At 41.1% G+C, this 13,495-nt stretch overlaps 1 protein-coding gene across 4 annotated transcripts in view; it reads left to right on the forward strand.

The window, feature by feature from the left end:
• megf6a (multiple EGF-like-domains 6a) overlaps positions 1-13,495 on the forward strand; it is a 92,326-nt gene that overhangs the window by 42,468 nt on the left and 36,363 nt on the right. For all 4 annotated transcript variants that reach the window (XM_060938217.1, XM_060938218.1, XM_060938219.1 and 1 more), the window contains 15 exons: positions 1,274-1,396; positions 1,549-1,671; positions 1,805-1,987; positions 2,312-2,443; positions 5,599-5,727; positions 5,952-6,080; positions 6,202-6,336; positions 6,431-6,565; positions 10,443-10,568; positions 11,477-11,608; positions 11,772-11,900; positions 12,012-12,143; positions 12,256-12,384; positions 12,491-12,619; positions 12,874-13,002. In XM_060938217.1, the coding sequence (XP_060794200.1) occupies positions 1,274-1,396; positions 1,549-1,671; positions 1,805-1,987; positions 2,312-2,443; positions 5,599-5,727; positions 5,952-6,080; positions 6,202-6,336; positions 6,431-6,565; positions 10,443-10,568; positions 11,477-11,608; positions 11,772-11,900; positions 12,012-12,143; positions 12,256-12,384; positions 12,491-12,619; positions 12,874-13,002 (1,995 nt within the window). The remainder of the gene's footprint in view (positions 1-1,273; positions 1,397-1,548; positions 1,672-1,804; positions 1,988-2,311; positions 2,444-5,598; positions 5,728-5,951; positions 6,081-6,201; positions 6,337-6,430; positions 6,566-10,442; positions 10,569-11,476; positions 11,609-11,771; positions 11,901-12,011; positions 12,144-12,255; positions 12,385-12,490; positions 12,620-12,873; positions 13,003-13,495) is intronic.

Raw genomic sequence — 13,495 nt, forward strand, 5'->3', positions numbered from 1 at the left:
TTCAAAGTAAATTCTGTATTAAAATGACTAAATAAGCAAATCCATTACAGTCCATGAAACAGGAAGTATAAGGATGAGAAAAAAACAGTTTAAATCAGAAAGCTGCGCACATTTGCGCAGTCCTGCACACCGCTCGGGCTGCGCAAATGTGCGCAGCTTTCCGATTTAAACTGTTTTTTTTCTCATCCTTATACTTCCTGTTTCATGGACTGTAACGGGTTTGCTTATTTAGTAATTTTAATACAGAATTTACTTTGAAATTATAATCAGACACTCCAACGCCCCCCCTAAAAAAAAAATCGGATCTGCGCGATTCAGGCGGCATCCGCCAAAAGGCGCACTGTTTGCATCCCAAACACAAATCAAATCATACAGAATAGACCTAAAATGTTTTTCAAAAATGACCCTTGCGTGAGTGAAGTGACAAGTTTCAAATAGAAAGGTGACAAACGAGCCATATTAAGTGTACATTACAATGTAAACGTACACTCAGCGGTTCCAGTTAGGCATTCTCCAGAGAATGTTCACATGATGTTTTGGTTTCCAAAAACAAACTTAAACACAATTGATTGTTTATTTAAACAACTTACCACTTATAAAATGATCGGAGCAGATTTGCTGTGTTTGGAAGACTGATAATCCTTGCGGTTGATTCTCGCAAGCCATAGAGTTCTCCTTTGTATGCTGAGTTTCTTTGCTCGCCTTTGTGCTCCCGTACAGTGGGAATTCCATGAAAGCTCCGCTTAACTTCATCATTTGACCTATTACGAAAGCCGTGAATACAAGAGGTGTGCACCATTGCTAGCTTTAAATAGCCTGCTTGGGTTCTTTTGAAGACTTTGTACTCGCGCGTTACAATGTGTGCTCAGTCACCCGTATGGTAAGCTTGACCCACAAGATGGCCGCCACTAGGGAATCCCCGACTCTGTGACGTCATGTGAAAACTATCTATACCATCTGCCACTGCATTTGAAATATTAAAAAAATACAGATTTATTGCACAGTGAATCTGTCTACTCGACCAGCTGGGCTACAACAGTCTATATTATCTTATTATATTTTACAGTCTATTATATTTAGATTGGCAGCTTTCTCTGTGAGTGATGTGTGAGATTTTCTCTTGAGTCAGAAAGGATAGCTGCTCTTTTCTCTGACAGGAAATATGCTATTGTAAAATTTCCTGGCCTGGAGGGTCAACCTGCAGCAGTGACACATAGTCTTGCTTCATGTGTTGTGTTTGAGCAGCTTCTCCATGGCTGTTTATGTTTTCCAGACTTGGATGAATGTCTAGAGGAGAGATCGTGCTGTGAACAGGACTGCACCAACTATCCTGGCGGCTATGAATGTTACTGTAGTGCAGGGTACAGACTCAACTCTGATGGATGTGGATGTGATGGTACACTGCTGCCTTGTTCATTATTAAACATCAGATATTTCTGTACAGAATACAAGAATCCTCATGCCTTGTTGAGTAAAATAGATGAATGTTTTTGTATGTATGTATGTATGTATGTATGTATGTATGTATGTTTTAATCCATTTTCACAGATGTAGATGAGTGTGTGTCTGATAACGGCGGCTGTGAGCATACATGTCAGAACACAGCTGGGTCTTACCAGTGCTTCTGTAATCTGGGACATCGTCTAGCTGATGACAGACACTCCTGCATCCGTAGGTTTAGTGTGCTAAATGCATTTGATGGAGCTCTGCTATGATATACTACAATATGCAATGTAAATTTCATTTAAAGCCTCACATGTGACACATAACATGCCTCTGCCTCTTCCTTTCCATGTTTGTCCAGCTCTGGACAAGGCAGTAGAAGCACTGTCTGTTGATGCACTATCTCACCGTGTGGTGGTAGAGAACCCATTTTCAAAGTTTACCCTGCTGCAGGACTACCCTCAGCCCCTAGAGCATTATGATGATTATGAAGAGTACACCTTTGGAGAACTACGGGCAGAGAACACTATCACTGAGAAATTTGGTCAGTCGGTGAAGGTTTCAAAGATGTCTTTTGTCTTTTTCCCCTGTTATCCTTTTCTTGGTAATCTATTTCACTACCCTATTCATCTGAAAGTGTATTCAGTAGCCTGGATAACCATGAATTATTCAGCAACTATACCAGAAGAAAATAAAGGAAATATGTAATTAGAAAAGTATAAATCAATGTGTTCTAAGAATTTGACTCATTAAACACACTCAACGAGTGTATTTTACCCAATACAATACAATGCCATGCGATGAATTTTGGTTTATTATTAGCTCAGTGGTGTTCTTTTATTAACTTTCATATTCTAAAATTACACAGTCTGTCTGGACAACACATTTGGCCATGACTGCAGTCTGACGTGCGAAGATTGTTCTAATGATGGTGTGTGTAATGTGGAGAGCAATGGCTGTGACTGTCCTGATGGCTGGGCTGGCATTATCTGCAACCAGAGTGAGTCTGTATTTTCCTTGTTTTACAGGTGCATCTCAAAAAATTAGAAAATCATGAAAACTTTTTTTTTAATTTAATTAAAAAAGGTAAACTTTCATATATTCTTTATTCATTCCAGGTTAAGTGAAATATTTCAAGCCTTTTTTATTTTAATTTTGATTATTATGGCTTATAGCTCATGAAAATCAGAAATCCAGTATCTCAAATTATTAGAATATTTCCTAAGATCAATCAAAAAAAGATTTACAATACAGAAATGTCCAACTTCTGAAAAGTATGTTCATTTATGCACTCAATACTTGGTTGGGGCTCCTTTACCACAAATTACTGCATCAATACGGTGTGGCATGGAGGCGATCAGCCTGTGGCACTGCTGAGGTGTTATTGAAGCCCAAGTTGCTTTGATAGTGGCCTTCAGTTTGTCTGTATTTTTGGATCAGGCGTTTCTCATCTTCCTCTTGACAATACCCCATAGATTCTCTGTGGGGTTCAGGTCAGGCGAGTTGGCTGGCCAATCAAACACAGTAATATCATGGTTAGTAAACCATTTGATAGTTTTGGCACTGTGGGCAGGCGCTAAGTCCTGCTGGAAAAGAAAATCAGCATCTCCATAAAGCTTGTCAGCAGATGGAAGCATGACATGCTCAAAAATCTCCTGGTAAAATGCCTGCATTGACTTTGAACTTGATAAAATCCAGTGGACCAACACCAGCAGATGACATGGCACTACATGTCATCATATATGACAGAAATTTCACACTGGACTTCAAACTCCTTGGATTCTGTACCTCTTCACTCTTCCTCCAGACTCTAGGACCTTGATTTCCAAATGAAATGCAAAATTTACTTTCATTTAACAAGAGGACTTTGGACCACTGAGCAACAAACCAGTTCTTTGTCTCCTTAGCTCAGGAAAGACACTTCTGACATTGTCTTTGGTTCTGGAGTGGCTTAATATTAAGAATGTAACAGTTGTAGTACTTTTTCTGAAGACGTCTGTGTGTGGTGGCTCTTGATGCACTGACACCAGCCTCCATACACTCTTTTTGAAGCTCTCCCAAATTCTTGAGTTGACTTTTCTTGACAATCCTCTCAAGGCTGTGATCATCCCTGTTGTTTGTGCACCTTTTCTAGCCAGCCTTTTCAGCAATGACCTTCTGTGGCTTTCCCTCCTTGTGGAGGGTGTCGATGCTCATCTTCTGGACAACTGTCAAGTCAGCAGTCTTCCCCATGATTATAGTACACTGAACTAGATCGAGAGATACATGATATTTACAGTGCCTTGCAAAAGAATTTATCCCCCTTGGTGTTTGTCCGGTTTTGTTGCATTACAAGCTAGAATTAAATTGGATTTTTGGGGGGTTAGCATCACTTGATTTACACAACATGCCTACAACTTTAAAGGTGCACATTGTTTTTTTTAATTGTGACACAAACAATAATTAAGATGAAAAAAAAAACCAGAAATCTGGAGTGTGCATAAGTCCCCCCCCAAATATATAGAGCCACCTTTTGCTACAATTACAGCTGCAAGTCTCTTGGGACATGTCTCTATTAGCTTAGCACATCTAGCCACTGGGATTTTTGCCCATTCCTCAAGGCAAAACTGCTCCAACTCCTTCAGGTTAGATTGGTTGCATTGGTGTACAGCAATCTTCAAGTTATGCCACAGATTCTCAATTGGATTGAGGTCTGGGCTTTGACTAGGCCATTCCAAGACATTTAAATGTTTCCCTTTAAACCACTCCAATGTAGCTTTAGCGGTATGTTTAGGGTCATTGTCCTGCTAGACTGTGAACCTTCATCCCAGTCTCAAACCTCTGGCTGACTCAAACAGGTTTTCCTCCAGAATTGCCCTGTATTTAGTGCCATCCATCTTTTCTTCAGTCCTAACCAGCTTTCCTGTCCCTGCAGATGAAAAATATCCCCACAGCATGATGCTGCCACCACCATGCTTCATTGTAGGGATGGTGTTCTCAGGCTGTTGGGTTTGCGCCACACATGGTATTTCCCATGATGGCCAAAAAGTTCAATTTTTGTCTCATTTGACCAGAGAATCTTCTTCCATGTGTTTGGGGAGTCTGCCATATGCTGTTGGGCAAACTCCAAACAAGATTTTTTAAGCAATGCCTTTTTTTCTGGCCACTCTTCCATAAAGCCCCACTCTGTGGAATGTATGGCTTAAAGTAGTCCTATGGACAGATACTCCCAGCTCCACTGTGGATCTTTGCAGCTCCCTCAGCATTATTGTTGGTGTCTTTGTTGCATCTCTGATTAATACCCTCCTTGGCTGGTCTGTGAGTTTTGGTAGGCAGCCTTCTCTTGTCAGGTTTGTAGTGGTGCCATATTCTTTCCATTTTGCTATAATGGATTTAATGGTGCTCCCTGGGATATTCAAAGTTTGGGATATTTTTTATGACCCAACCCTGATCTATACTTCTCCACAACTTTGTCTCTGACATGTTTGGAGTGCTCCTTGGTTTTCATGTTGCTTGCTTAGTAGTGTTACCAGAGTCAGGGTCCTTCCAGAACAGGTTGATTTATACAGACATCATGTGACAGATCATGTGATACTTTGATTGCACACAGGTTGATCTTAATCAACTAATTATGTGACTTATGAAGTGAATTGGTTAGACCAGCTCTTATTTAGGGGTTTCATACAAAAGGGGGTGAATACTTATGCACACTCCAGATTTCTATTTTTTCATCTGTTTTTGTGTCACAATAATAATAAAAAAGTGCACCTTTAAAGTGGTAGGCATGTTGTGTAAATCAAATGGTGCTAACCCCCCCAAAATCCATTTTAATTCCAGCTTGTAATGCAACAAAACAGGACAAACACCAAGGGGGAGGAATACTTTTGTAAGGCACTGGATACTGTTTGAATAGTAATTTACTCAAACTCGAAACAAAATATTCTGATATTTTGAGATTTTTTTTGCACTATCGGCCATATTTATCAAAAGTGAAATAGAAAAATGCTTGAAACATTGTAGTTTATGTGTAATGAGTCTAGAATATGTAACATTTTCACTTTCTTAAATAACTGATGGAAAATATTGAACTTTTTCATAATATTCTTATTTTTTGAGATGCACCTGTATAAGCACAAACTATCAGTGTATGACCTGTCTCATGCTTTTGTCTGCCAGCCTGTCCCGAGGGTACTTTTGGAAAAAACTGCTCCTTTACATGCAAGTGTAGAAATGGTGCCACATGTGATCCTGTGACGGGATTTTGCCATTGCCCACCAGGGGTCAGTGGAGACATGTGCCAGAATGGTGAGTGTTGTCTCAGATGGCGTTCAGAATGTTTTTGATGCGCCTCTATTTCACAGAAAATTGAACATGTGTGAATTTTTAATTGCTGGACATTTTATAAATTATTTAATTTATGTGTGTCCTTCACTGTAATTCTTACTTTTCAGCAAGCTCCATGTCTTAGCAGTAGCTATGGATATAAGAGTATGCAAAGCCTGATTATAACTGTGGTCTGTGGCTTGCAGGATGTCCTAAAGGGTTTTATGGCAAATACTGCAACAAAAAGTGCAACTGTGCAAATAATGGACGATGCCATCAAACCTTTGGTGCCTGTCTCTGTGAACCAGGCCTGTATGGGAGATTCTGCCATCTCAGTACGTCATAGCAATTTGAACTCTGAAATTCCCCAAATAACTTTGCAAAGTTTGCTTTGGTATCCTTTCGCAAGATTAATGCTTCTTGTTTCTTGTATTTGTCCTATTATTTCATGTTTAGAATGTCCTAAATGGTCATATGGACCTGGCTGTTCAGCTGAGTGCCAGTGTGTTCAACAAACCACTCTCGAATGCCACAGACGTTATGGAACCTGTGTGTGTAAACCTGGTTACCAGGGCAAGACATGTAGCGAAGGTTAACTGATTTGTTTCTGCCAGCAGTATAAAATTCTAATACAAAATGAAATGGTGAAATGGTTGTTATCTGTTTTCTCATCTTTGGTTGTCAGAGTGTAATAGTGGGTACTATGGCCCAGGATGCAAGACAAAATGCCAGTGTCCACCAGGAGCTAACTGCCATCATATAACCGGAGAGTGTCAGCAACAGTGTCTAGCTGGATGGCATGGAAAAAGCTGTGACCAAGGTGTGAAAGTTTAAGTTCAGGAACTTTTACTCCTGATACTCATATCTCATGAACCTAAACACAGCAGAAAAAATTATGTATTTAGACTTTGTGTGAATTGATTATATATCTCATTCTGCTTCATTGTGTTAGAGTTAGAGAACCTTTCATATTCTCTTATCAATATTACCATTGATAGTGAAGAAGTTCAAAACTCTGATCCTTTATCACTCTGCATTTTCAGTCCCCGTTTTGGGTTTGGAAGTGGGGATTAAAGACAAGCGCTTGTGTTCAAAGGCAGAGGCCTAGATGCTATAAATCCCCCTGTCTCAGGCATTTCTACACAAGGAAATTCTGCCAACCTTGTGCATGACCCATCTCTGAATATGCACAGCTTTCTCTACATACATATCAATATAACCTTTGGACCAAGTCACCAACTCTGATTATGGCCCTATGTTTGCATTGTTGCTCAGCTTAAATGTACCACTGCTCATCTCACATCCTCTCATGGGTACTGATGATGTTGATGTTCGTCCTTTGGGGTTGAAGATGAACATGACTTCAATTTTTCAACCGCTGAGTGGGAGCCCCACCAGCCACAGTGTGCTGGCCAGGGTGAGGTGAATAAGGCTATGTTTGGGGCACATTTTCTAGCCCCTTCCTCCTTGGAGGTGAGCACAGTGACTCCTAAACAGGGTTGCTTAGACACCCAGGGGGCTGCCGAACTCTGCTACCGCTTTGTTCCAGCAGAGAGTGACCCTATGCCCTGGGCCACCTGTGTGCAGGTTCGTGACTCTACAGCTTCCAGTGTTTCCGCACCTGCTGCTTCTCCACTTACCTATCGCCACAGGACTTGAATTTGAAATTGAAGTCATGACTTGTGCATGACTTGGATGAGAGTGAGGGAGAGTTGTGCAGCTGTCAGCCTCACTCTCTTGTCCCGACCTAACTGTGTCCAGGGGCAAGACAGAATCAAGATGGTTGGAGCTAGGTTGGGATGCCATGGATGGCCAACAGTGTTCTACGTGTTGCACTGTGCCCTGATTGTGGTCCACAAATGCTTTGGTGGGTCCGTCTTCCTGCCTGTTAAACCACCAGGTGGTGGTCTCTTCCATGTAGTCTGCCGAGTCCAGTCTTTGGTTGTAACCCTGACCAGGAGGATTGAGGGGTTGCTAGTGCTTGCTCAAGGCACCACCCCAGGCTAGTGGAGGGAAGGAGATGCCTTACTACTCCATTGCATAACGGTCAAGGATGGCACATGCCCACCACCCTGATTTTGCTCAACAAGGAAGTATAGGGTCATGTGGCATGGGTACTACAAAGCTCCAAAGTACCATAATTTCAAAACAACAGTAAATGCTGACAATATAGAAGAGACCAAAGTAAAAAAAATGGATTTTTATGTAGTTGTGTATCGATCTTTAACATAAGTGCCATATGAACCTATACGTCCTTGTTGACCAAAATCAGGAACAGTAAATTTCCTTGCACAATGTTCCCCTGTAGGAAATTTATAGACACAAAAACTAGCCCTGCTACTCTGACCCTTATACTCTTTGAGCCAAAAGACAGACAGCTGGATATGGCAATATGTACAGAGCCTAATTTTCTTCACTGTAGCAGCTGTCTGTAAAAGCGGAAAATGGAAACTTCTAATGCTATGGGCTTCAGTCTATAGAGAAAATTTCCAATCTACAACAGTTTCAGCTCTATGGTCAGCCAAGGTGGTCACGAAAATATCCTTGATCTGGAAGTTGTTAAATAATCAGAGAGCTGCATCTGCCATCAATTAGGAACAACAGGCGGTAATAGGATGCACACCAGACTGCCTTCCCGATTTACCCACAACCCTTAGAATGCCAGCATTTAGAGTTTTAACTCTTCTCAGTATTTTTTATTCTAATATTTTATCTGGCTTCTGATACTTTATCTGGATTTGAGATATTTTTAGTTGCTTTAAATACGGTACCATGTGGGATGCCTAATGCAAAAGATGGGGCAGTGGCATGGAACTCTGACCCAAACCATTGGCTCACTGTTTAAGCTGTGCTGTCTCCATTTAGTGTTCTTCTCCTTAGTGACTACTGTTTTAGAAGCCTGGATGTAAGATTATCTACTGCAAATCACCCAGACCTTCTGTCCTACTGGAGTTTATCCAGACCCTCAGTACTACTGAAGTGAACCCAGAGTGCTGCAGTTAATCTGTATTTACAGTTTCCCATGCTTTGCCCCTTGCCAATTGTTGCCCTTAACTTATTTAGACAGGTCCATAGTATAACTGCAATTACCCTAGATAGTCAGTCCTATTAAACAGAATGGGGATGTAGTGGCTCATGGATCCCTGGTTTGATCCTGAGTTAGAGTGACTGTGTGTACAGAGTTTTGCATGTTCTCCCTGTGTTAGTGTCAGTTTCCTCCAGGGTTTCTGGTTTCCTTCTACTGTCCAAAAACATGTGGGTAGGCAGGTTGGCTGCACTAAATTGCCCAGAGATGTGAATAGGTCTGTGACTGTTTGTGTGTCTTGGGCAAATTCTCCCAACTTTCTGCTCTGGATCCACAGCCTCAGTCCCACATCTGTCAACACAGAGCATCGATCATACAAAGGTTAACCTGTTTCCTCTTTTGGATGGACTAAATCCAGAACTATATTGCTCTTAAAGGTGTCGACTGCAAAGTCATCTGAAATTTTCAAAAAAAAAAAAATTGTGCGTGGCATTTTCCTATTTCTCACAAGAACAGTATCATGTGGACAAGATGTGATCATTCTGAGGGTTTTGGAACTGAATATCTTACCTCTTGAGTAGGCCCTATGGAAATAGCTGAATGCGAGGAGCTTTAACTAATTAGTATAACTATGGAACTGGGTCACACCAAGATGGTGATGCATGGAAACATCGTGACTCTCCATCAACCTTGGAGAGTTTTGATTTGCAGGTGTGTAATTTGTGGTTGACATTCACGAATAGGTCTGTGAAACAAAAGACAAATATATCTTTTCTGTTTCTGCTTTTGTGTTATTGTTTCTTTCTCTGTAACTTCAAAACATTAGGTGTATAACTCCATACTCGCTACCGTGGAGTCGAGCCCATGCATAGCTAGAACGATTTAGTTATGTGTCCAGAAAAATGTCATCTAACATTGCTCGCTCGAGCTTGCAGTTGCACTCACTAGGTTAGGCTTTCCTTTTCTTTTCTGCTGGTTTTTAACTAGAGGGAGAGCAGAGTTTGCCTATGCCGACTTGTTTTGGTTAAAAGTCGGTCAAACATGCCCCACGGTGGTCACTTGATATTGTTGCTCACTTGCTTTGGCAATCTCTGGTATTGTAAAATGCGGGATGCTTTTTATCTCGGCAAAACATTTACACATAGGATACATGGTGTGTGCAGCAGCAAAACATCTTGAAACTCCAACAGCAATAAAAACAGAACATTTTGCTCAGAATTCAACTTTGAAGTCAGCACCTTTACCAACGATTTCCACTATCTTAACCAACCATTTCCTCCACTCTCACCTCTGGCCCTGACTGTTAATGATACACATCCCTGAAGTTGTGACCTCACTATTAATAACCGTATCTGAGGTCTTCAGAGCCTCAGCACACCTGTGTTTGTGACTGCGGCATTATTCTAAATAATGCCCTATTTCAAGGGCAGGGATTTAAACTATGGTGGAGACAATAGCAAGAAAAGCATACTGCCAAACTAGAAACAAAGTTCCTGTTTAAAATTAGCCTTGTGCATAACAATCAAGACTACAGGAAAGAAAAAAACAGGATCAAAGTGTATTAGCTCTTCTCAGATTTCAGTTTACTTGCAAGGATAATCAAGTCTGCACCTGTGTTTCTATTCTAAAGGCACTGTGTCAAAAACAATGTGTGTTTTTGTCTTTTTAACAGAATGTCTAGAAGGGAGGTTTGGTGTTAGCTGCTTTGAGCACTGTGACTGTAATGGAGCAGTGTGTGATTCTGTTACGGGACGCTGCCACTGTCCAGCTGGCAAGATGGGAGAACATTGTGAAGATGGTAAGCCACAATGGGCTACACTGGAGGAACATGTGCAGAGCACAGTGTTGGCTCTGTGTAGTTGCGCCTTTTACGTCATGTCGTCATCCACGTAGGTTGAAACAAGTAATGAGTTTGTTTTGACAATGTAAGGAATAGAAAGTTAAAATATTTGTGTTCAAATGTAGGGAGTAAAAGTAAAAAGTCGTCAGAAGAATAAATAGTGAAGTAAAGTACAGATACCTGAAAAATCTACTTATGTACAGTAACGAAGTATTTGTACTTTGTTACTTCCCACCTCTGCTAAACTCTAGCCACATTTGAAAGAAAATCTACAGGATGTCAGCAAAGAGAGAGTATGTTTGGGCCTATGTGTCTATTTTCAGGTATTGTTAAACTCTGGCCAAAGATTATAAAACTGTATGTCTTCCCAAAGGCCTCTTTATTTTCGGAGCTCTTTGTCAGATGCCAGGCAAACATGCAGCTCATCATTCTTAATGAGACAGTTTAAACATGTGTTACTGAGTAGCAGCTCCCAACTGAAATGTAGCAGCAACACTACAATATGTATAGGATCAGACATTGAGACAATCAGGACTCTAGGTGGAGAGTGGTAAATGTAGGAGTGCTTAGAGAATAATAGCATTTTAGAAATATCAGGTTTAAACTGCAGGAGCTGCTTAGCTTGGCTCAGATGCCTGGCAAACTCACAGATCTTTGTTTATATAGTAGCATGCAGCATTAAGGCCTGATGTGAGATCCGTTAAAAGGAGTTGAACCATATGAAGCAATGGAAAGTAGTTTGTCTGCCATGGAAAATGTACTTGAATTGATTTCCTTCTCCAGTATGATAATCTCAATAGGTTAAATGGAGAATTTGCTTCGGGTCATGACCTACGTTGCTGTATGTCAAATGTGTTGCATTCCAGAGTGTGAGAAGGGCCGCTGGGGCCTGGCTTGTGCTGAATCATGTCCTGACTGTGAGAATGGAGGGGAGTGTGACAAGCAGAATGGAACCTGTGTGTGTGTGCCAGGCTACACCGGAAACCTCTGTCAGGATGGTAGGAGTGGGCACAGCTGTAATTTATCTGTCCCTGCTGGTCACTGCTCCCATAATGTTTATACTTCAGATTCACTCTACCTTTTTATGACACTTCAACAGCTGTATGTTTGCACATCAGTAATTTATTTTTACGACTCTGTTTTATACTTCATCCTTTGCAGTCTGCCCAAATGGCTGGTTTGGTCTTGGCTGCCAGTTTCAGTGCCCTTGTGAGAACAGCAACCATTGTGATCCTGTCTCAGGCTTCTGTGTGTGTAATGATGGCTGGATTGGAGCCAACTGTAAAAAGGGTAAAGTCTCTTCGGAGTTGCCTTCAGATATTACTCCAGACTTCCATTCCAAGCAGATTGGAGATGAGGTATGGTCGATATAGTGAATAATTGCCTAATATTTTGTCACAGCATGTGAGCCTGGATACTGGGGAGCCAACTGTCTCGATGTGTGTAACTGTATGAGCAGTTTAGTGAACTGTGACCCAGTGACGGGGCAGTGCCACTGTGAGGCAGGGTACACCGGGACCCACTGCGAACAAAGTGTGTAGCTTCTTCTTGCTAAATGTACCATAATAATAATAATAATAATAATAATAATAATAATAATGTGTGTAACATGAACAGTGTTTCTTTTCTTTTCTTTTTTTAAAAGAGTGTCCTACAGGTTATTTTGGGCCAGATTGTCGCCACCAATGCCAGTGTGAGAATGGTGCAGAGTGTGAGAATGTGGGTGGAGCCTGCAGCTGCCTGCCAGGCTGGATTGGGACATACTGTGAAAAATGTAAGAGAGGATTGACTTGTAGAAGTGTGAGAAAAAGATATCGTGAAAGTCACAGCTATGTAATAAACAGAACCAAACAGATGCAAGTATGAATGTTCCTTTGCAGCGTGTCCTCAGGGATTCTATGGTCTGGAGTGTCAACAGAAGTGTGAATGCCTGAATGGTGGTCAGTGTCACCAAGTGACGGGAGTGTGTTTGTGTTCAGCTGGCTGGCTTGGCCCCCACTGCACCTCCAGTGAGTCTAATACACAAAGTATTTCTCTCGGCACTCTGTACTGTAGTAAAGTGATAATCCAGATGTTCAATATTTGCATGGAAACCAGTGGTGTTCTATGTTCAGGACATTTCCTTATTTGAGCATGTTAAGTAAGTTATACCGTACAGCTCCACTCCAACTATGCCTGTGGTTGTAGTGTACAAGAACTTCTTGTAGTACTCTGTTGATGACTGTTTGTTTGTTTGAACCTCTTTGTTTGTGCTATGTTACAGAATGCCAGGATGGCACCTTTGGCCCTGACTGTAAGCTGAGCTGTAACTGCTACAATAATGCCAGCTGTGATCATGTTAATGGGCAGTGCCAGTGTGAGCCAGGCTGGACTGGGCCAAGTTGTGAAGAAGGTAGAGTGTTTAAACTATAGCAGTACTTCTGAAGTACATTGTGCTGAACAGACACTATGATTAAACTTCTCCAATGGGGAAACTGAAACTTACCTTTCATCTAAAATCCATGAGTTAAAGACATTCTTTTTCTAATAATTTGATTTTTTTTGCAAAACATTACAAAATTATTGATTTCATACATTACCATGGGAACAACTTTTAACACAAAACCTAGTGATGGCTGTTGACCTGCACAAGTCAGTCAATGGATAAAAAAAATACATAAGCATGGAAAAAGGAAAAAAAAACAGTATTCATTTTTTTGACAGACTTATATGTGTATGCGTGTTAAATACCAGGACATTTTGCCTCTGCCAGGAGATGAAGACCTTGAAAAAAAATTAAAACCATCCATCCATCATCCATAACTGCTTATCCTGTGTAGGGTTGCAGGCAAGCTGGATCCTATCCCAGCTGAATATGGGCGAGAGGCGGGGTACACCCTGGACAA

The sequence above is a fragment of the Neoarius graeffei genome, chromosome 13 (genome assembly GCF_027579695.1).
Source record: "Neoarius graeffei isolate fNeoGra1 chromosome 13, fNeoGra1.pri, whole genome shotgun sequence".
In the NCBI taxonomy this organism is placed as follows: Eukaryota; Metazoa; Chordata; class Actinopteri; order Siluriformes; family Ariidae; genus Neoarius; species Neoarius graeffei.